We start from the raw sequence: 24,052 nt of genomic DNA, 5'->3' as shown, positions 1-24,052 counted from the left end.
TGGTGCAGCTCCCTTTCGTTCCCCTTGAACTACCTGATGGCTTCCCAGGATGGGTGCCGGCTGGGTTTGCCTTTTATTATGGATCTATTCCAACTCCCTCCTGTACATCAAAACTTAGTAGTGCTTTTCTCTTGATGTCTCACTCTGCTTTCCAGTGCGACAGCCAATTCTCATAAGCTATTATGCGTTAATTTTAATGGGGAACTTCTGGAGACAGTACCAGAAACAAGTCTTTTCTCCATCCCATTTGTATATAACCTTACTATCAAGAAGATGATTTTTGAACTTTACGTTCTGTTAATTTACTACTAATAAAAAAACAATAAGTATGTTAAATGTTTTTTCTAAACTCATTTGCCCTCTCCCAGGAGATTCTTATGTGTCTCACCTCACTTCCCACATCTTATCCATAACTGATAAAGGACTGACTTACTGGCAGTCTAGAAAGGGGTTCAGCAAGGAGATATTCCTTTATCTCTCAAATAATAGCCATCATTCAGGAACACATCTTAATAGATATGCAGCAGAAAACCATATTGAACTATGATTACAAGCTTCCTGAACATCCAGATTCAAGGTTTATTCTTTCCACAAGTCCAACCCATTGTTGAGAAATCTAACAAGCAGGACTCTTATTCACAACCTACCTGATTCTTTTAACAATGCCCAAGCTTCTAAGTTTTGATGTATAGGAGAGAGTTGGAATAGATCCATAAAAAAGAAGTGTTCTTTGCGCATGAGAAGGATAAATACTTAGTAACTAACATTTCTTAAGCTTTTATTGTGTGCTATTAAATAGAATGTTTGTCTCTTTTAATCCTCACAACAATTCATGGGCCAGTTCTGTTATTATCCTCTTTTTAGGGATATGAGTACTGATGTTAGGAAAATTAATTAGCCCAATAACCCATAGCTAATGGAGCTAGGAATTGAATCCCATTAGATGTAACTCCAAAGTTTGTGCTTTAATCTTCTATACTTCTCTGTGGGGAATTTTTAGTGTGCCAGAGATGGACTGAATCACTCAGAATGTGTTTATTCGTTCGTTCATTCATGAATTATTCATTCATTTATTCAGCAGCATTTTTTGAACATTCACTGTATACAGTTTTCCAGGTGCTGTGAAAATCTAAAGCTTAGCCAAATGGAAATCATTCCCTCAAAGAATGTGTCTATCAGGGAAAATGTCATGTATAGAAATAACTGTAACATGAGGTGTATAGTGATAAGAGCTATGAAACAGATTCCCATTTTAAAAAACTATTGGAATTCAGAAAAGGGAAAGCATTTCTCCATCTGGGAGGTGAAAAGGCTCAAAGAAAGGTGGTATTTCATTTGGACCCTGATAAATGGGAAAGATTTAAACATTAGACAATGAGAAACCAAAGATGCTATAGATATTTCAGACTGAGAGACAATATAGGAACAAAGACCCAGCGAGAAGAAAGTTAGAAAAATATGTGTGTCTTGGAAAGCAAGAAGGAGAATTTCAAGAAATGGTGACTGAAAGTAGAATTTATTGATATGTCACTTGTCCTTATCACCAACCAAAATATGCTGCATTTCATCACTCTGTTAGCCTCTTAGACATATCCATTTTGTGCCCCTTTCTTCCATTTAGCTCCTCTCCATACATGGATGCTCAAGTCACTGTTTAAGGAAAAGAAACTATTATAGATGACAGTAGAATTTATTCCCAAAGATTAAGAATTGCTTTATTTAAGAAAGAAAGATTAAGGAGAAGTCTATTCATTCAGAAAGCATCTACTAAATATACTGTTATGTCCCCCAAACTCTTAGATGCTAATAGGTTTTAAAAGAATATGCAATTTTTGCTTCAGGGATCACAGGGTCAGCTAAAGGAGACACACACAAATAAGGAATTGCAAAGTATAATGACCTCTGTGGTAGAAGAGTGTGGTAGATATGGAAGTGACACAAGAAAGGTAGAGATCAGCTCTGAGAATGGTCATAATTAGGAAATTCCTTGTTCGTTTTAATGGTTGTACAGATTCCATTCTATAGACCTACATGTTATATTTAATCTCATATTGGCAGATATTTTAATGTTTCCACTTTCTTATTCATATAGTACTGAAGTAAATCCACACACATACACACATCCTTGCATTGGAATATCTGTAAAACAAATCCTTAGATGTGTCCTTCCAAGCGTTTAATATATATTGCCAAATTATTCTCCAAAGATACTGGGTAGAAATGCTTTTTTTTTCCTACACCTATACAGAAATTAGAACTGTCGTTTCAAACTGCCACGTTAATAAATAAAAATATTACATTATTGCTTTAATTTGAATTTCTATAAGTATTAATGAAGTTGAGTATCTTTTCATGTTTACTGACTGGTTATATCTTTTCTTCTGTGGATTAATTACTGTCCACATCTGGGATTTTACCTTATCCAGACTAATAGCCTGTTAATGTTTTATGAATGCTTACAGAAGATATTAGACTTTGGTCAGAAACAAAGAATATCATTGCTTATGGCACAGCAGACAGCATGAACATCATCTTTGTATTGGTTCCTCTTGCCCCCATGTCCCACAGGGGCCATGCAGAAAGGCCCCCAGGGTTTTCTCAGCATGCAGTAGATAAATGGCACAGCATGGAACCTGGACCTTGTCAAATCCACCCATTTTAGAGCAAGTCTGCTCTTTGTCCTGGAAAGAAACTTTACCTCATCGCTCAAGGATGCTTTCTACAAACACAACCTGAGAAACGGCCCCAGTTAATAGCTTTCAGGGCCTCGCATCCTTTGCGGTAACCTGGCAAGAATATGCAGGGACATTCAGGGCCTCTTCCAACAACTGCCTTTGCTTACTTTTCTATATGCTTACTTATCACTTTCTCATTGGTTTATAAGAGTTCTCTGCTATCACAACAGGGACCCTAGATCTGTCATTAAATATTACCTGTTTTTATCCTAGTTTGCTTTTTACTAATTTTGATGTTACCGGTTGTGAGGTTTGTTTGTCTTACCATCCTTGGGTTTCATGCCACACACAGAAAAGTTTACCCTATTATGATATAAATATTAACTGATTTTTTTCCCTTATGCTCTCAGTTTTTAGCCTTTAAAGTCTTAACATTTTGATCCTTTTGGAACTTACTTTGATATAGGAATCATGTAGGGACTCACTTTGTTTTACCAGGCTAACCAGTCCTTGCAACCTCATTTTCGGTCTCTCCCCTACTTGTTTGAAATAGTACCTTCATTATATACTAAAATTTATCTGTACTTATATTTTATTATTCTTGTTTCTATTCTTCTATTTGTATGTTGCTACTCCAACCTTATCTTTAGCTTTAGTAAGTATAGCTTTGTAACACATTTAACATCTGGTAGAATTAATTCCCCATTCTTTCTCCTTTATTTAAAAACTTTCTTGACTGTTTTCACATATTATTATTGAATGGGCCTTTTAAAATAAAGTAGGTAAACAGGATGAATATAACTGAAAAGAAATCCTAAATTACTGTCCTTTTTACTTATTTCCCCTTTTAAATTGTAACTTTTATGAAGATTTGATTTGCATGTCAACAAATACAAAAGCATAGTTTCTCTTTGCAACTTCTAAAATCTTCTTTCTTTTAATATAGATTCCTTGTAGTTTGGAATACTGGGATGAACTCCAGAAGGTTTTTGTTACATTTCGAGAATTTAGTCTGTCTGAAAGCAAAGTTTGTGAACTGCAATTGCCAGATATCAATCTTGTGAACGACCAGAAGAAACTGGTATCCTCGGATCTTTGGAGAATTGTCTTGAACAGCAGCCAAAATGGAGCTGATGACCAAAGGTAACTCTGAAAAAAGTGAAAAATGAAATAGTGGTGTTGTACTAGGAAATCATAGTCAAATCATCTTGTCTGGTGGCCCCTCATTTAGCTGTATCTCAGCTCTCTAGCAGCTGCATCTGTCGGAACTATGCATGAGAACCAGGAAGCGAAGTAGAAGCTGATGTTTCAAAGTCTGTGTATTAAAATTCCTGTTTTACTGTGAGCTCTCTCAGAGTGCTTATTCCTTAGATATAAAAGGAAAAGAGAGCAAAAGGCAAACTACAAAGATCCAGTTATCCTGAACTAAAAACTGTAGACGAAAAGAGCCATACACACTTCAGTAGAGTCTTAATGACAGTCATCAGTATATGTAAATGGTTAACCATGGGGCATTAAAAGAGAGTTTAAGTAAATAATTGTCTCCTTCTGAAAAGATAAATTTTGGAAATATTTCCTTCTTACATGGTTTTAAAAGAAAAAAAACCTTTAAAAGACAGACCTCCAGACATTAGGAAAACTTGGCTAACCAAAATAATTTATACTCAAAGGATTTCAGATAGCCAGAGCTTTATGCAGCTCTTGAATCTATCTGTCTGTAATGTATCTTGAAAGCTATAGACTTCAGGTATTCTGAATCATGTCCCTAGAACTTCCTATTCCACACCTCCTGCAGGATATCTGGTTAGTGACAAAACAGAGACAAATTGTTCCCACTTTCAGTGTTTGCTTGCTTAATACATCCACTAAATTAGAGAAAAAATGGCTTCAGCAATGTGTTCTTCAGCGCTCCTTCTAGATTACATATCTGTTATATCTTTCTGTTATGCTCTCATAATGACAAGAAAAAGACACTGAATCACCATAAGTGGAACAGTTTCTTGGGTCATGTGGTATGTGTGCTGTGGACCCATATTGATGTTGCTGCCCATCGCTTTCAATGTCCTACCTTTGAATTCTCCTGACAGATTCGCTTTAGCATCATCTTATTCCTTATATATAATCCCTCCCTCCCTTTCTTTCCCAAGCACCATTTTGACACTAACAGAGAGAAAAAAAATCCACTATTCCAACACCTTGCAGCTGAACTGTTTTCTCTTTTTTTTTACCTTTATTTTTGCCATCATTGTATGCCTTTACAGGGTCATAATCATAGCATACCATTTTGTATTCTGATTCCTATTTTATATTATAGATAGTTGTAAATACTTTCTCTTTTGTAATTAGTAATAATATGTGTTCCTTGAAGAACATTTGGGAAATAAAGAAAATAATACCATTACCCATCATATTCACACAATACAAACCTCTGTTCGCATTTTAGTCTGTAGCCTCACAGTCTTTTTTTCATTAATTACTTTGTTTGCTTAATAATAATATGTCTTATACTTTACATACTCTATTTCTAGGTCATTTGGGCTCTTTAAAAATAATTACCTTCCTAGTATATTACCTACTAAAGTACGACTGGTGAAAATATGCTAGAGGAGTGGGGTGTTGATTTTACATATATGAAATGCAGCTGTGAAAAGAACACCCATCCTGTGAGGAGTTAGCAGGTGGATAGAAAGATTGCCTCTTCTAAGCATAAATTACCTAGTTAGAAACCAGGAAATCTCAGAAAACAGAGCTATCGGTAATGAAATTGATTTAAAAACAAACCACTGTTTTATTATTAGTATCAAGTTACACATCATTTCTTGATTCTAATAATGAAAGAATACATTTTCATCAATTGAACAGGTTAAGTCCTTTGAATCTGAAACATTCATAAAAATCTAGCAGTGCAGAAATGTGGAATCTTTAGGGAATGGAAATTTATGCAGTCAAATTTAGACAATTTTTCACCAGGCTTTTGACATTGTAATCACAGGTCTTTTGTCCTCACCTGGGATTTTTCATCTTGCCTAATATTTCATAATTGATCTTGCTTTAAATTGCTTGACATAAATTTTTCAGGTAGAAATTTATATTAGTGAAATTAAATTTAAAGAGCTGGTTTAAAAGTCAACATAATAAAACACCAGCATTAAGACATTTTTCAAAAAGGACAGTAAATAAATTTCATCCAGTTTCTTGAAGGAAAACATCAGTGCTTTGGTAATATTCAACATTTTATGTAGAGATAAAACTGCTATAATTAGATCCAATATATTCTGTCATGAGAGATCTAAAACTGAGCGAAAACCTGACACTTTCATGATTAGAATTTGTCTTATCTTAAGTAATATTTATGGTTTGAGATGGATATGCATCAGACCATTGTACATTACTAGAAGAAAGTTCATAAAAATAAGTTCCATGAAGCTTAATCTAAAAAAAAAAAAAAAAAAAGGCATCCTGCCCACAATTGTCAAAAAGTGCGGCAGTGTAGGACACTTGGTGATAGCGGCATCACCGTGTGTGTAAATAGAAGTGCTGTTTATTGGAGAATTCCAAGTCAGGAGACCTGGGTTTACCGTGTGTATGTAAATAGAAGTGCTGTTTATTGGAGAATTCCAAGTCAGGAGACCTGGGTTTACCATGTGTGTGTAAATAGAAGCGCTGTTTATTGGAGAATTCCAAGTCAGGAGACCTGGGTTTACCGTGTGTGTGTAAATAGAAGCGCTGTTTATTGGAGAATTCCAAGTCAGGAGACCTGGGTTTACGTCCTGGCTCCATCCCCAACTAGCTCTTTGGCCTCAAGAACCTGATTTGTGAGCTGAACGCTTAGGAAGGGGTAGGAGCTAACCAGTCTGAAGGGTGACAGGTAGCCTTCAGTACTTAGACTGAAGGAAAAAGATTCAGTCTCTTAAACCTTGGTCTGTGTATCCCATACAGGCATATACTCTTTAATTCGGTCCCCATGTATTTGTAATACTTATTTTCTACTGTCTTTAATTAATGGTTTGCTTGGTCATATGAAAATGAAGATTGGGTAATGGTCAGTCTTAGTTTCCACAATAGTACTGACCTTTATGAGACTTCTATTTGTGGTGCACTGGACTGAAACAGCAGATACAGTCTTTAAGGCCTGACCTGGAGGATACCTGGTAGCTCAGATGGTAAAGAATCTTCCTGCTATGCAGGGTTCGATTCCTGGGTTGGGAAGATCCCCTGGAGGAGGGCGTGGAAACCCACTCCAGTATTCTTGCCTGTGAAATCCTATGGACAGAGGAGCCTGGCAGACTACAGTCCTTGCAGTCACAAAGAGTCAGACACAACTGAGCAACTAACACTTTCAGGATAGCCATTTTAGCTATTTATTTTGAATCTCATCATGTATATATTTGCCCATCCCCATTACCCACTGCTGAAGTTTAAATAAACCCCTTTTACTAGTCAGGTCCTGACAAGAAACAGCCAGCACACTCAAACAGATTACTTGAGGAGAGTTTAATGTAAAGACTGTTTCCAAAGTGTTGGCAAGGTTAAAGGATAGGACAGTAACCTGAGGCTAGAAACCATGAGGAACCATCCCATTCTTAGTCCTGGAAGAGCCAGATGATCCAGCCATTACTGAAACTAACCCAGAACACGTGATTGTAGCTGTTTTTGTAGCAGCAATGTGAGGAAATGTGACTAAGAAGGAGCCAGGGGGATGGAGGCCGTCCCCCTAGTCTCTTCCCATCTTCTGATCTCCTGTGGGCACCTTCCACTGGCTGAACCATCCAACCCTTTGTCCAGGAAGATTCCACACACTGCAAAGCAACTAAGCCTGTGTACAACTACCGAGCCCACATGTTGCAACCGCTGAAAGCCATGCGCCTAGAGCTTGCGCTCTGCAATAAGAGAAGTCACCACAGTAAGAAGCCCGTGCACTGCGGCTAGAGAGCAGCCCCCACTCACCCCAACTAGAGAAAGCCTGTGCACACCTACGAAGACCCAGTACAACCAAAATTAATACAACAAATAATTTTTTAAAAATCTTAAAAAAAAAAAAAAAAGACATGCTGAGAACAAAGTGGCTCGTTGATAGAGTCAGGGGCAGAGAATAGGACAGGGAAGGGTAGAAAGTGGATTTCGAGAGCAAACACGATGGCCAGCAAGCACATGCTGTATTTGGAATTTATGGTTTCTTACTCAGTGATGGACCTGGGAGGAAAGATGAGAAATGAGCTGGTGGACCCAGGTCTCAGGCTTTGGACTATTCTGCTAGGTTCTCTGAGTTCAGTATCAACCAGATGTCTTCGGATGGACCAAAACAACTTTGTGCTTGGTTTCACCCTCCTACTTTCACCCCACATGGCTAACTCTGGAAGTATATGACTACATAAAAGATAAGTTTCAGGCAGTTGTTGTGTTACACAACAATAACTGTGAAGATCTAGGTATATATACCCAGTTAATTTTATAACAAGGTGTTTGATGATAATGCTAAACTCTGTACCAAACCACTTTTCCTGCCTCCAGGAAACCTGTATGGAGGTCAAGAAGCAACAGTTAGATCTGAATATGGAACAACAGGTTCAGTTAGATCTGAATTTGGAACAACTGGTTCCAAATAGGAAAAGGAGTACGTCAAGGCTGTATATTGTCACCCTGTTTATTTAACTTATATGCAGAGTACATCACATGAAATACCAGACTGGAATCAATCACAAGCTGGAATCAAGATTGCTGGAAGAAATATCAGTAACCTCAGATATGCAGATGATACCACCCTATGGCAGAAAGCGAAGATGAACTAAAGAGCCCCTTGATGAAAATGAAAGAGAAGAGTGAAAAAGCTGGCTTAAAACTCAACATTCAGAAAACTAAATCATGGCATCCAGTCCCATCACTTCATGGCATATAGATGAATAAATAATGGAAATAGTGAAAGACTTTATTTTCTTGGGCTCCAAAATCACTGCGGATGGTGACTGCAGCCATGAAATTAAAAGACACTTGCTTCTTAGAAGAAAAGCTATGCCAAACCTAAACAGCATACTAAAAAGCAGAGACATTACTTTGCTGACAGAGGTCCCTACAGTCATAGCTTTGGTTTTCCCAGTAGTCATGTAGGGATGTGAGACTTGGATCATAAAGAAGGCTGAGCGCCAAAGAATTGATGCTTTTGAACTGTGGTACTGGAGGAGACTCTTGAGAGTCCCTTGGACAGCAAGGAGATCAAAGCAGTCAATCCTAAAGGAAAGCAACCTTGAATATTTATTGGAAGGACTGATGCTGAAGTTGAAGCTCCAATACTTTGGCCACCTGATACAAAGAGCCAACTTACTGGAAAAGACCCTGATGCTGAGGAAAGATAGAAGGCAGGAGGATAAGGGGATGACAGAGGAGATGATTGGATGGCATCACCGACTCAATGGATATAAGTTTGAGCAAGCTCTGGGAGACGGTGAATGACAGGGAAGCCCGGCATGCTGCAGTCCATGGGGTCGCAAAGAGTCAGACACAACTGAGTGAGTGAACAACAACAAAAACTCTGTTCACCTGTACCAAGTCTTTGGTGTTTTTCCTGAATATTACATGGTCACTTTCTCACAATGTTAAAACATGTGAGAGTAGATTGCTAACAAGAACTGTTTGTCTCCACCCCAAAAATGCAGGTTCATAGAGGAAGGCATCCTGGAAAGAGAAGTGGCTTAAAGAGTCTATCTTCATGCAATGAACATCAAAACTCCGTTGAGTTTTTAGAGTACAAATAATAATAGTATTTTTCTCCCACTCCCTGAAGATCCTATAAAAGATGTCACTGTCAGCTCATATTCAATGTACTTTGAGACAGTGGTCCATAACTTTGTGTGTGTGTGTGAGAGAGAGAGAGATGCTCTTCATTTCCTCAGCCTTCTTTCTTACATGTAAAGGTAGTCCAGGAGTCAGAGAAAGAACGTTGTGATGGCAAAGTCCCTGGATCATTTCCTTTCTTCTCGCTGTTGGACTTTCCACCAGAAGATCACTGGGACCACTAGATAACCATTCCCCTCCATTTGGCTGCTTAGAGTTGTACTTTTAGATGTATCTAAATTTGCTGGGTGGAGAAGGAAATGGCAGCCCACTCTGGTATTCTTGCCTGGAGAATCCTATGGACAGAGGAGCCTGGCAGGCTACAGCCCATAGGGTTGCAAAGAGTCAGTCACAACTGAGTGTCTGTGCATAAATTTCCTGGGTACCATTTTTTTAACCTTTTGACTTTCATAAACCATTCAGACAATAATCTTGGTCAGAAGTGCTTTGCCACTTATTTCTGCTCCCACAATGATGTAATCCAGGATATCCAAAAAGTTCTTTCCTAGGACTAAATGTGAGATTTTGTCTTCTGCCCCTTGGGTAAGGAATGCTTGTATTCTTCCCCAATTATCTTTTTGAATCCTTTTACTGTTTCCTTTTAGTTAGTAATGAAACTCAATGTAACAACTCCTTACCCCTCCGCCAGGGAGTTGGACTTTGCCAGGCAGTCCTTCTTCCCATCTTTTTAAAGCTACATATGTAGTTTTAATCCATTAGTGGGTCATGGAATCAACATAGCAGGTTGCAGGTGAAATTTTTTAACCATTTCTTAAAAATTGAAGTATAGTTAATTCATAGTGTTGTATCAGTTTCAGATATATAGCAAAATGCTTGAGATATATTCTTTTTCAGATTCTTTTCCATCATAGTTGGTAACAAGCTATTGATTAGTTCTCTGTGCTGTACGGTAGGTCCTTGTTTATCTATTTTATATATAGTAGTTTGTATCAGCTAATCCCAAACTCCTAATTTATCCCTTTCTCATGACATTCCCCCCACTATCTCCTTTGGTGACCCTAAGTTTGTTTTCTATTTCTGTAAGTCTGTTTCTGTTTTGTAAGTTAAATTCATTTGTATCACTTTTTTAGATTCCACATATAAGCAATATCATACAGTATTTGTCTGACTTCTTTCACTTAATATGATAATCTCTAGCTCCATCCATGTTGTATAGAATCTCAGTTTGGGAAGATGAAAAAATTCTGAAGGTGGATGCTGTTGATAATTGCACAGCAATGTGAACATACTTAATGCCGCTGAACTGTAAACTGTTAAATGGTTAAAACAGTGAAATTCACATTATGTACATTTTACCACAACTTAAAAAAATCAGAGAGTATCATATTTGGAGTAGTCCCCCCTCCCATTTTATGTGTGCACTAGGTTACAGCAGAAGTGTATTTCTTATTTTGGGTCTGAATTAAGACATTTTCCCCCAGAAAGACAGTTCTAAGGAGTAGAGAGAACACGGTGTGGCAGGCGCACACGTTGTCCCGTCCTCTCTCGTCCACTCAGCGCTCTCCCGGAATGGACAGGGCAGTGTTTTGCAGTAGGCAAGAGAGAGTTTAGGTGAACCAGTGTCGAGAGTAGTGCTGCGCTGGGATGAATGACAGCATGATATTACGAGTTCTCTCGAGAAGGGGTAGGCTACCCACTCCAGTATTCTTGGGCTTCCCTCATGGCTCAGCTGTAGAGAATCCGCCTGCAATGTGGGAGACCTGGGTTCCATCCCTGGGTTGGTAAGATCTCCTGGAGAAGGGAACAGCTACCCACTCTAGTATATAATCCATGGGGTCATAAAGAGTTGGACAGGACTGAGTGACTTTCACTTTCACTTGGGAACTGAGGGTAATCACTAACAATTAACATTAAACTAAGTAGACAGTATGGTACCCTATTTGCCAATCAGGAAAAGGGGGATAGGTTTTTTTTCCTATTATGGAGTGATAGACCGTATGCCAAGCAATTTGTATGTAGTACTTCCTTTAATACTCAAAAAGCAAGTCCAATTACTATACTCAGTTTATAGATAAGAAAACTGAGATTTAGCAAGGTGAAATGATTTGCCCACGATTACAATATAAGTGGTGGGGCTTCCCTGGTGACTCAGATGGTAAAGAATCTGCCTGCAATGTGGGAGACCCAGGTTCAATCCCTGGTTGGGAAGATCCCCTGGAGAAAGGAATGACAACCCGCTCCAGTATTCTTGCCTGGAGAATTACATGGACAGAAGAGCCTGGTGAACTACAGCCCATGGGGTCACAAAGACTCCTGCACAACTGAGCAGCCAACACTTTCACTTTCACAATTTAAGTGGTAGCAGTTCAAGCATTTTCATCTAGGTTTTCTTACATCAGTCTCTGCTTAATCTCTATGCTGTATGATAAAACTCTTATTACCACAGAGGGATCCAGAGAAAAGCTCAAGGCTTTTCCAGTCAAGTCAGATCATTGTTGGATACCTGCAGAGCTATTGTTGATGGATACCTGGAGTGACATCCAGGAGTGAATTTTTAAGGATTATGCTTGGGTCCCTGCAGTGCCTATGGATCAATCAAGATTCAGACTTACTAAAACACTCCTTGTTTAAAGGAATTGATTCCCGTCCATGGATCACCTGCTGCTGCTAACTCGCTTCAGTCGTATCCAACTCTGTGCGACCCCATAGACGGCAGCCCACCAGGCTCCCCCGTCTCTGGGATTCTCCAGGCAAGAACACTGGAGTGGGTTGCCATTTCCTTCTCCAATGCATGAAAGTGAAAAGGGAAAGTGAAGTCGCTCAGTCGTTTCCAACTCCTAGCGACCCCATGGACTGCAGCCTACCAGGCCCCTCCGTCCATGGGATTTTCCAGGCAAGAGTACTGGAGTGGGGTGCCATTGCCTTCTCCTAGGATAGCCTATAAGTTTCTTTGGCTAAATTGAAGGTATGGATATGTAAAACTCCTGCCATACTTTCTACTTTTTAGAATATTTCCTCTGTTTTAAAAATTAGAATTTCCGTTAGGAACTAATTGATTATTTGAACTATTAAATCTTGAGTTCTGTGTATTACTATTTGAGAGGTTTTGCTCCTTGGAGCCATTTTTGCTTTTCTATTTCTAATTATTACACATCTCATAAGTTATGTTTTACCTTTTGATATCTGGATCAGATCAAACTCCATCATAATTAAGGAAATGAAGCTGCTATAAGTGTCCCTAGCACCGTCACTGTTCTCATCTTTGACTGTTTAGCTTTATTATACATAGATATTTTTAGTCCTTATGTAAGAGGTAACCATACAGATGCTACTTTTATAGTGTATGTGTGTTCATGAGTGCTAAGTCGTTTCAGTCATGTCTGATTCTGTGTGACCCTATGAACTGCAGCCTACCAGGCTCCTCTGTCCATGGGGATTCTCCAGGCAAGAATACTGGAGTGGGTTGCCATTTCCTTCTCCAAGGGATCTTCCTGACCCTGGATTTCCAGGGGATCTGCCTGACCCTGACCCAGGATCAAACCCGCATCTCTTATGTCTCTTGCATTGTCAGGCATGTTCTTTACCACTAGCGCCACCTGGGAAGCCATTTATAGTGTATTCAGTTCAGTTCAGTTGCTCAGTCGTGTCCGACTCTTTGTGACCTCATGAATCACAGCACACCAGGCCTCCCTGTCCATCACCAACTTCCGGAGTTCATTCAAACTCAAGTCCATTGAGTCGGTGATGCCATCCAGCCATCACAACTTCTGTCATCCCCTTCTCCTCCTGCCCCAATCCCCCCCAGCATCAGAGTCTTTTCCAATGAGTCAACTCTTCACATGAGGTGGCCAAAGTACTGGAGTTTCAGCTTCAGCATCATTCCTTCCAAAGAACACCCAGGACTGATCTGCTTTAGGATGGACTGGTTGGATCTCCTTGCAGTCCAAGGGACTCTCAAGAGTCTTCTCCAACACCACAGTTCAAAAGCATCAATTCTTCTGCGCTCAGCTTTCTTCACAGTCCAACTCTCACATCCATACATGACCACAGGAAAAACCATAGCCTTGACTAGACGGACTTTTGTTGGCAAAGTAATGTCTCTGCTTTTTAATATGCTATCCAGGTTTGTCATAACTTTCCTTCCAAGGAGTAAGCATCTTTTAATTTCATGGCTGCAATCACCATCTGCAGTGATTTGGGAGCCCCCAAAAATAAAGTCTGACACTGTTTCCACTGTTCCCCATCTATTTCCCATGAGGTGATGGGACCAGATGCCATGATCTTAGTTTTCTGATTAGTGATGATCAAATTAAGGTGAACATCAAAAAACTTCAAATTTATTGATTCAAAATATAAAGCATATTCATATTACATGTGCCATATTTTATGTTTAAGACATTTTAATTTTATTATAACTCAAGTTTTTAAATATAGATTAGTAACATTTTAGAAGGATTTCAAGATTGAAGGAGTACTGACTGCTTGAATATATATGTTAGGAGTTGCTATAAGACCTAAAAATATTGTTTTAACCATTGATTTGTACATTTAATTTGGGAAAAGTAAAAAGTCAATCAACTTGTTATAAATAAAGATTGTGATACCTTAGCAACTTTTTCAACTTATTACAGTATTTACTACTCTCAGGAGAGAGAAAAGTAAATTTTGGAAAATATCAAGAGTGTCAAAAATGGCAGTTGGCAAAAAGAATTCTTCAGATAAACACCTCAAATTGTGTGCTTACAGTTTTAGAACTGATCTCAAAGTACTCTCACCTGGATTTTTAATAATATTTTGACTAACACTATACCCTATTTTTAACAACTTCTTAAGGGAGAGAGTTCACATGGGTAAAACACATGTATTAATACAACTAATACAGTTTGGCCTTTTTGAATAAATATAAATTTTAATTTTACCTTGCCAGTGAGATCTTTTTTACCTGTGATTTTTTTTTTTTTAAGTGAAGTGGTTGATTTACAGTGTTATGTTAGTTTCTGGTATATAGGAAAGTGAGTCAGTTACATATGTATAATGTGTATTATATATATATTTTCATATTCTTTTCTGTTATAGGTTATTACAAGATATTAAAAATTGTTACCTGTGCTATATACAGTGGGGCCTTGTTGTTTATTTTAAATGAGATCTTTATTTATAACTCCACAAATAAATTCCTAGAAAGCTGTTTGGATTAATATGCCCGTTTATAGAAGTGTTAAGAGTATACCTAGCTGCGTTTTCGTGCATAACATTTCATCAGAAACATATTGGCCCAGAGTTGTGTTTTCTCTGTATACAATGGGTTTTTGCATACAGAGTCATAACATTGCAGTAAATACCACCACACTGTAAACTCCTTGAAGTTAAACACTCACTAAGCCTAGCTTTCTTTTCACCAGCCTTTTCACCACTTCTTTCAAAACCCAGCTGAAGATTCACACTCTTGAGAACCCCCCATGATCTCCCCCACGCCATCCTGAGTTCCTCTTAGGTCTCTGCTCTGGCCGCCCTTCCAACTTTCCTACTCCTCGGTGGTTGTTCCGTTTTATACTGTTTGTAAATGTCTACATATTTCATACCACCAGATAGACTGTGACTTCATTGAAAACCTAGGATTTATTTCTTTAGTTTTTCCTGTCATAGCTCTCCCAAGGACACTATAAGCCAGTGCTTCTTCTCTAAGCTCGTCATGGATGTGGGAGCCAGGCTCCACCACAGCTATAAGCAAATTTCAGATTTGGCAAGAAGAGGGTAGAAGACAGTGAAGGGGACTGGAGCTGCATCTATTCAATGAGCCACAATTACCAGAATGCACCCTGGCATCTCCCAGTCCCCAGCTCCATGTTTCTACGAGCAAACTGAGGCGAGGTAATGAGGCTGCGTATTTCCCACGCATACCAGCAGCCACTTTGAAAAAATTTGTTCCCTCCTACAGATGCCTTCACTATTTATTTTAATCGAATTTTTCTGGTATAAAATGTGTTAGGGGAATGGACAAATAAAGAGAGGACCCAATACATATATTGATTATATGTGTACTCAATATACATGCAGTGTAATTGTCCATGAGACCTTGGTTCTTCTGAACATGGTCATAACTTTTATGGCACTTAGTACAGTATTCAGTGGGTATTCAATAAATAGTATTGACTAACTTATATGGGAATATGGATATGGACAATCTGGAGAAGTAAAACAAAAGATTTATGATGCTGAAAACATTTGGTCTTTTGAACAGCAGAGTCATACTCTGAGTTGTGTTGGTCTTTAATATGAGAACAAGTTGTCCATAAGTCATATGAAATGTGGATGGAAGAAAATTGGGTTGGCAGTCAATATGGTCTGGGGTTTCAGTAATCCTATGAAACTTTTCTGCTAATAGCTCATAGAGAATAATCAACAAGAACTTCATTTTTTAAAGAAACTCATTATGTGAACAAATATGGAAGATTTGATAATATACTGACTATAGGATTATGGGAGCTAGCTTTTCAAAACCCTTATATAAAGATGTTTCATTTATATGATGTTGGAAATTTTAGGTTACTGAACTTTTATTATTTCCCACAGCTCTGCAAGTGAATCTGGTTCTCAAAGCACTTGTGACCAACTTGTAACTCCAACAGCCCTGGCTGCCTGTACGAGAGTTGACTCCTGTTTTACCCCATGGTTTGTCCCATCTCTTTGCATTTCCTTCCAGTTTGCTCACCTGGAGTTCCATCTTTGTCATCACCTTGATCAGCTTGGCACAGGTACTCTTTATTTTAGCATCAGAATAACATCCACTTAATACTTACTGTTTTGTCCCTACACAAAACTCCTTCCCAAATGACCACCACTCACATGGGGAAAGAGGACATTTTTAGAAGCAGCATTTATTTCCTTCAACAATGAGCACCAGCAAAGTTACTCTGAAGTTTTTTTATTTCATATAATAATTGTCCCCCTTATGTTTGAACCATCTCATTTACTTATTATATAGGTTACCAGTTATAGTGAATTGCTATGATTTAGTGCACTTCCTAATGAGAATTTTCAAGGAAGTTACAAAAATTGCAGGTTTTTACTATTACTCCAATTATGAATTTTTTGAAAGAAGTACATCTGTTTTTGTTTTATATTCTGAGCCATTACATTAATGGCAAGTAGTTTCCAAAAGTACTTGATATTACTTTATCTTGATAAGTATGAATACCTTCCACCAAAAATGGACAAATTCTCCAATATTTTAAAGGACTAGCATTTTTACAAGTTTATAAGGTAGAAGAGTAAGTTTTTCCACATATCAAAAGTGACCTTTTACAAATTTGCTCATGTTCATGAATAATTATTCCTAAAAGTCTATACGAAATCTTTTCTCCTTAATACATTTTGATTCTGGTATTAGGTTTTCAACCTACATGTAATGGAAAAAGGAAAAAAACATCAGATTAAAACTAAACACAGCTGCTGTTAAGCATCTTGCCTTTTCAGCAAAAATGGAGTTTAACCTGTATTTTCTAATTCTGGGTCATGTTTTTGGTTTTCAGATTTGGTGGGTAGATACAAAGCACTTTTGTGAAACACGCCTTAACTATTTACCTCCTCTTCATTTTATTTTTATCTGCAAGTGTAACCTTTGGAAAAAGACCTGCTGTTTGAACAAAGCTTTTTTTTTTTTATCAGTTTTGTTTGTTACTTTATTTTTGTTGGTTTGTTTTTGCTTTTTTTTTAATTTATTTTTTTGTTTTGTCTTTTTGAACAAAAATGTTGTTTACAAATGCCAAATGGTAATTCAAATGTTATATTATCTTCAAGAGAATGTTTGAATTTATTAACCAGCAACTATTGCATTCAATAACCAAGAAGTGAGTAATTTAAATGTCATCTCTATATTTCCATAAAGTGTTGGCTCATCTCAGCTGCTGTATTTCTTGTTTGTTTTTCTCAACAGCTCCACCAAAATACCTACAGCCATTTATTTCTGATAAAAATGTGCCATCTGAACTAGAATACATGGTTATTTCCTTCAAAGAACCACACATGTATCTTCGACAGTGGAACAATAGTTCTGTCTGTCAGGAGATCCAGTTCTCAGCTCAAGCAGACTGTAAACTTCTAGAGTGTAGAAATGTGACAATGCAAAGCTTGGTGAAACCCTTCAGCATCTTTGGACAGACTGCAATTTCCAGCAATGCAGTAGAAAAGCTGATTGATTGCTCCATCATCATTGACTCAATATTTGTAAACTTTGGGCAACATGTAGTTCATTCTCTCAACACTGCAGTACAAGCTTGGCAACAGGTATGCACATTCTAGAACAGTTTACAGTTTGTCCGTGTGTGATCTTTTACTAGACAGTCTGTGTTATCACTTCTAATAATAAATTAAGCACAAACAAAAATGTGAGAGAATGAAGAATCTGATGGGCATCATTATATTTGGGGCCTCTTCTGTTTGGGCAAAGCGATGCATGTTATTTTTAAAACCTTTGGAGAATATGGGTTCTCTACACATGCATCAGAGATCATGCCCACATTTTTGTGACTAATGTACCACATCTGTGTGGAAAGTAACATATTCCCAGAAATTTTTTCCAAGTATTATGGCTTTAGTTTGCCAAAGCTTCAACTTGGTATGTATCAAATTGTCTAAGCAGCCATTGCAGAAATGAAGAACCTGTGTGAGTCTTTCTGATAAAAGCATTTCATCTTTCAAAGCAAAAAGGCAATGAGAGGAAATATGTGAGCATGATATAATCTTAGCTTTTCTCCCATTATTATTCTGCCATTTTGATTCACTAAAAAAAGCACTCAGTATTAGATTTTTTAACCAGCTAAAGACTATTGATGAGTAATGTTTTACTTTTATCTTTTGTCAGAAATTAGCTGTATTAGAAAAGAGATAGAATATAAGTCTGTTTTGAATGACATTTAAAATGGGGAACCTGCCTGTGTTTACTATCATAAATATAATTTCACAAAATATTTGGATCATAGTATGCTCAGTGATTTAGTGATTGGATAACAAATCGTTTCTGCTTCCTACTTTCAGTATACTGCATTTTCATAAAGCCCGTGTTGTTATTTAAGCTGAGACATTTCCCCACATTTTGTACGTTACATGCATTTGTGCAGACTAACTCCCCAAGAGAAATGGACCTTCACTCCACCCTGACCTCATGTGGGGATGGACAGTGGGACTGGGGGGAGGCTGAGTTCTCTAACTTAAGAATTTTTATGGGAATGAACTCTTTTCTTTATATGCATGAAGACCTATACAAGACTAAGGAATTAATTACCTAACATGGCACTACAATAGCAAAGGGAAAGAAGATAACACATCTGTTTCATATTTTAAAATTCTTTTTTAAGGGCATTCCATGGTTTTCTTGTTGCAGAGGACATGCGTAAAATAAGAGCTAGTGTGATCTAAATCTTTGCAGCTGGTTCGAATAGCGATGTGAAAAAAACCTCTGTGGCTCCAATTTCTGTTTTTTGTCATATTTTGAACAATGCATTTAATAAAAAACAAACCTAGAGAATACAAGAGAGTCATTGATAGAGCATTTAAACCCAGGATATTTTTGTCTTGGTATCAGGACCATTATAAAAGGACTCATGTGTAGCAACTACTGCAAAATGGCCCTCAGAAACATCAGTTTCCTCCCAGGATAAAAATATTCTCTTAGACACAGCTATACATATAAATAAAACACGGTGCATAAATATTTAAATGTCTTAAACCACATCAGAGTGTGAATGACTGACTGGCTAACACAGTGCCTTGAAGGAATATTCTGAGTTTTTTTAAAAAATGGAATTGTATATTTGATTAAGTAGAGCCATATGTCACGTAGCATATTGCTGACAGGTACATTCTATGAATAGTTGGTTCTGATTTATACAGGGATTTGGCAATGTTAACATGAGCCACAAGAGGATATACTTCTGTAATTGTTGCTGTAATTTTCTTGTTTCCTCCCATGTCAAGGGTACTTGCCACCAAGTTTTAATGTGGTAGGCATCTAACCCTGTGTATTCTAAAGTAAATACGAAAATGCACTACTTTGAAATTATAGGACATTTGACATTGAAATGGTCTTATAGAGGGGTTATTAAGTTCATTGTTTCTAAGATGTTCTGAATGTGATTTATCCCCTTTAGAAGGGAAACTTAGCCTCCCAAGCTTGGATTTTATTGTGTATATAATGCTCATATACAGTGTAATTATTGCCAATGAGAAATGTGAATTTAATAAGCAGGATATGTTATTTGAGTTCTCCACATACTTTATCAGATTTGTATCGGAGACAAGTCATTTGTATCCAGTGTGGATGAAGCAGACAGTTGAAGCATGAAACAATTTGACCTTTCACCTTTAGGTCACAAGTTCAAGATTAACAGAAGCCTTCATCAGTGTCTGATTTCTCTGGCTGTAGATTTTTTTTTCTCTTTTGTGAATGATTAATGTTTTGTGAAACCAAATTAAGGACCCAAAATGCCACTTGCAGTTTGCTTTATATTTCTATGTCACATTCCCACATTTGGACCAAATAGCATTATAAAGGAGATTTTTATTTAAAAGTTAAGATTATGCTCATGTGTCTTAGCTTAGAGCATAAGGATATCCCTCTTTAAATGCCTAACACTCCCTCACAAATCTTAAATGTAAATAAGCCATCTTTTAATTACAAAACCGTTCTGAGGTTTTGCTTTTATATGATGTCATATACAATATGTACCAATTTTTTATAATACACTAGAATTTAAGCATTCCAAGAAATGCTTAAACTTATTACAGTTATAATGAACCCCACAAATGAAGGAGCAGTAGAGAAACAGTTCCCTCAGGACTTTCAGTATTCTTTAGAAAAATGTAAACAACCCCCTTGTATTCTTTCATTTACATTTTTCCCCAAAACCTTCATCATTTATTAAAGGTCAGTTTTTAGAGATGAGGAAAGTAATATGACTATTTTTTTCCTACTCAGTCCCCATCTGGTAACTTAACCTTTGTCTAACCAGCAAATTGATCCCAATTCATTAAGAAAATTGAATTTCAGTCTCAGGTTGACTATCTTAAGTGGGACATTGGAATCATATCCCTTTCTTCATGTTTGTACTCTTGGACCTAAAGGAGAAAAATGTTTACAAGGAGAGCGGTTTATGTTGATTATATAATGCTAAATGGAAAAATCTCATCAAACTAATTATACACTGTGACTCCAGTTTAATTAAAGGTTTACAAACCTTTAAATATATAAGATATATAAGATAGGATTGGTCTGTTTTGCATATAACCGTTTCCTTAGCATCCTCTTAGCAACCCTTTTCTGGGGAATGGGAATCCAGTTGGTCTTTTGATTCTTGAGTTTCATCAGTAAAGCTGTATATTTTCACTATTTAAAAAAAGATACATAAAATAGGATTGGATAGGATAGATCAGAATGAGAACAAGCAGGATACCAGAAGTGAAAAATTGCTGGAAAAAAATTCTCCAGAATGTTAACAGCAGTTATCTCTGAGTCTAAAATTAGAGATTTTTTATAAAAGAAATCAGTGCTTCCTGTATTTTCTTTCTACTGGAACCTGTATTACATTTATAATTTTAAATTTGCTCACTTATTTGTTTCATAAGTGTTTGTTGAGTACTTACATGTCACGCACGATACTGAGAACAGGAGATGAAGTTGTAAATAACACCGAACTGGATCCTGCCCTTATGCAGCATAGAGTCTAATGATGGAGACAACAGTGACCTAAAATCATGCAAGTAATTACTCAGTCCTGGTGGCTCAGATGGTAAAGAGTCTGCCTGCAATGCTGGAGACTTGCATTCAATACCTGGATCAGGAAGATTCCCTGGAGGAGGGCATGGCAACCGACTCCAGTATTCTTGCCTGGAGAATCCCAAGGACTGAGGAGACTGGCAGGCTACAGTCCACAGGGTCACAGAGAGTCAGACAGAACTGAACAACTAAGCATAGCACAGGGATCAGTACGGTTAAGGCAAAACATACAGTGTTGTGCAAGTATAAAATAGGTGGACCTGGGACTTCCTTGGTGGTCCAGTGGCTAAGGCTCCATGCTCCCAATGCAGGGGGCCCAGGGTTTGATCCCTGCTCAGGGAAATAGATCCCACATGCTGCAACTAAGACCCTGCCCAGTCAAATAAATAAAAATAAATATTATTAAAAAAAAAATAGGTGGACCTAAGGTGATCAGGGAGGATCTCAGGAGGCTGCTTACTCTGAGAGCATGACCTGAAGACAGGAACCTGAAAACTGAGTCGGAACAAATTAATTGAGCAAGGAGGAAAAGAGCTCCAAGCAAAAGAATGGCACTGAAGCAGGAAGGAGTTTGACGTGTTGGATGAATTGAGAGAAGGCCTGTGGTGTTGGAGGAGCTGAAAGGGGCTGGTGGAGCTGGGGTCTAGAGGAGAGTGGTTCAAGATGCGGTGGGGGCCGGACCAGGCAGAATGCCTGAAACCCGCCGGCAGTCCAGTTTTGAAATCACAGCTCATGATTAAAAGCCACAGCAAAAAGGAGTATGGGTAGACAGCAGGTAATTATTGGTTATAACTGCTTCAGTCTCACTTACCCAGAGACTCTTGATGATTAGTGTGGTTGTCAGGCAAGGTTCCACTCCATGAGAACAGAGAGGGTTGATGAGAATAGACAGATACAGATGATAGAGTGAGCGCTTAGAAGTCCCTCAAGGATGTCTCTAGAAGAATGAGATATTTCAAGGCCTCTTCACTCACTGCAGCCGTGGAGCTCTGCCTGCACACTTGGAGGGCCTTCTGGTTGATTAGGAGGGGCTTGTACCTCCCAGGATAACTGTTCTCATAAGGTTCTAGATCAGGTCTTGGTCCAGGCTAGATTCCAGTACATTCATCCATAGACTCCTAGGCTTCAGGCCACATAGTCACTTAAATCTCCATGCTCATGATGATATAGCCCTTTTTACTCTCCCTCCTCTTAGTAAAATGGCAAATGATGGAGTGTGGCTTTGTTACATTACTTAGAGCCACATCCAGGAAATAGAGGCCAATTGGAGAAATCAGCTCAGGGATCAAACCCAGGTCTCCTGCATTGCAGGAGGATTCTTTACATCTGAGCCACAGGGAAGCCCTATCAGTGACATGTTACCTCCCATTATCTGAAAAATCATTGGCTAATAAAGATTTTTTTCTTGCATTCTCAAGTTAGCCATTTATTTAGCTATTCTGTTTACCAAAGGTATGTTGATTGTTTTTAAGCCATAACCTAGTCAGCGTGATAAAAAGAGTAAACACAGAAATGCTCTATGACTCAGCCAGTGCTTTGATGTAACAGCAACCAGTGGAGAAGGAGGTATCCACACATTAGGAGCATATTACTAATTTGCTGAGCCTCAGTAGATTAATGAAAGACATTTGCTGATTGATTATTAGCTGAAATAGACATCAGCAACTGGTTTTCAACTAACATTTTCTCTTGAAAACTGCAGCTTGGCTTACACAGACTCTGAAGTTGATCTGTTGTGTGTGTTCAGCCTGTTAACAATAGAGGGAAAGTTATGGTTTTATTTACATCTCTGCCTGAGCAGATTTACACGGACACACACACAGACAGACACACACACACACAGACAGACACACAGACACACGCCACCCTCCCCCTTAAGGGAACTGGGGAAGTATTACCTAAATGATCCTTGCTTTCTGTAGGGTACAAACTGTGGCTTTGGTAATTGGTCTTGATTGTCAAGTTTAGAAGGCCGGGAACATGGTAATTCTAGCCTCTGGTACTATGCTCAAAAACGTGCACTACCCAGTACAGCATTCTTTGTAGCATGTTAGTTCATTTTAAAACATTAAACGTTTGAGGGATCTCATTGTTCTTTTTCCTCTTCTGTGTATATGATTTATTTTGCAGGAATATAAAGCAAAACATATTCTTGGAACATTTAAGGTCTCTTTAAGGTATTTTTTGGTGCTTATCCTGGAAGTACAGAATACTTTGTATACCAGAGCTAATGACAACAGATCTTTTAGTATTTCTGTGTTGTAACAATCGCCACTGGGCAGACAGCTGCCAAACATCTTGCAATTAATCTGATGCATGTTGGCTTTCGTCTTCTTTTTCTTTCAGAACAAATGCCCTGAGGTAGAGGAGTTGGTCTTCAGCCATTTTGTGATCTGTAATGACACACAGGAGACACTGCGGTTTGGCCAGGTGGATACTGATGAAAATATCCTGCTGGCCAGTCTCTGCAGTCACCAGTACAGCTGGCGCTCTCACAAATCCCCACAGGTACTTGAGAAACAGCCTTACAAACACAGAAATTGTTAAGGTTGGGGATGCCTTTCTTCTACATTTGTATGCCTGTGTCCAGTTATTTCCCTTTTTAAGTCTCCCCAGCAGCCACATAGTATATATAGTTCCATCTGACAGAAGCCCAGAAATGTTTAGAGCTGGGAGCACTGCGTACCCCTGCTACTCTTGAAGTGGACATTCTCATGTTCACGTGGGCACTGCGGAGGGTAGTGTGGTGACAGTGATGTTGAACTCCAGAGCCACGGTGTGGAGACTTGGCTCCTGGCTCTGGATTACCTCTCTT

At 38.2% G+C, this 24,052-nt stretch overlaps 1 protein-coding gene across 9 annotated transcripts in view; it reads left to right on the top strand.

The window, feature by feature from the left end:
* Positions 1 to 24,052, top strand: part of VPS13B (vacuolar protein sorting 13 homolog B) — an 806,600-nt gene that overhangs the window by 690,914 nt on the left and 91,634 nt on the right. For all 9 annotated transcript variants that reach the window (XM_027561445.1, XM_027561448.1, XM_027561447.1 and 6 more), the window contains 4 exons: positions 3,622 to 3,818; positions 16,038 to 16,219; positions 17,401 to 17,750; positions 23,584 to 23,745. In XM_027561445.1, coding sequence (XP_027417246.1) covers positions 3,622 to 3,818; positions 16,038 to 16,219; positions 17,401 to 17,750; positions 23,584 to 23,745 — 891 coding nt within the window. The remainder of the gene's footprint in view (positions 1 to 3,621; positions 3,819 to 16,037; positions 16,220 to 17,400; positions 17,751 to 23,583; positions 23,746 to 24,052) is intronic.

This window comes from Bos indicus x Bos taurus, chromosome 14 (genome assembly GCF_003369695.1).
Source record: "Bos indicus x Bos taurus breed Angus x Brahman F1 hybrid chromosome 14, Bos_hybrid_MaternalHap_v2.0, whole genome shotgun sequence".
NCBI classification, from domain to species: Eukaryota; Metazoa; Chordata; class Mammalia; order Artiodactyla; family Bovidae; genus Bos; species Bos indicus x Bos taurus.
The sequence above is the reverse complement of the archived record's forward strand: the minus strand, read 5'-3'. Positions and strand labels throughout refer to the sequence as shown.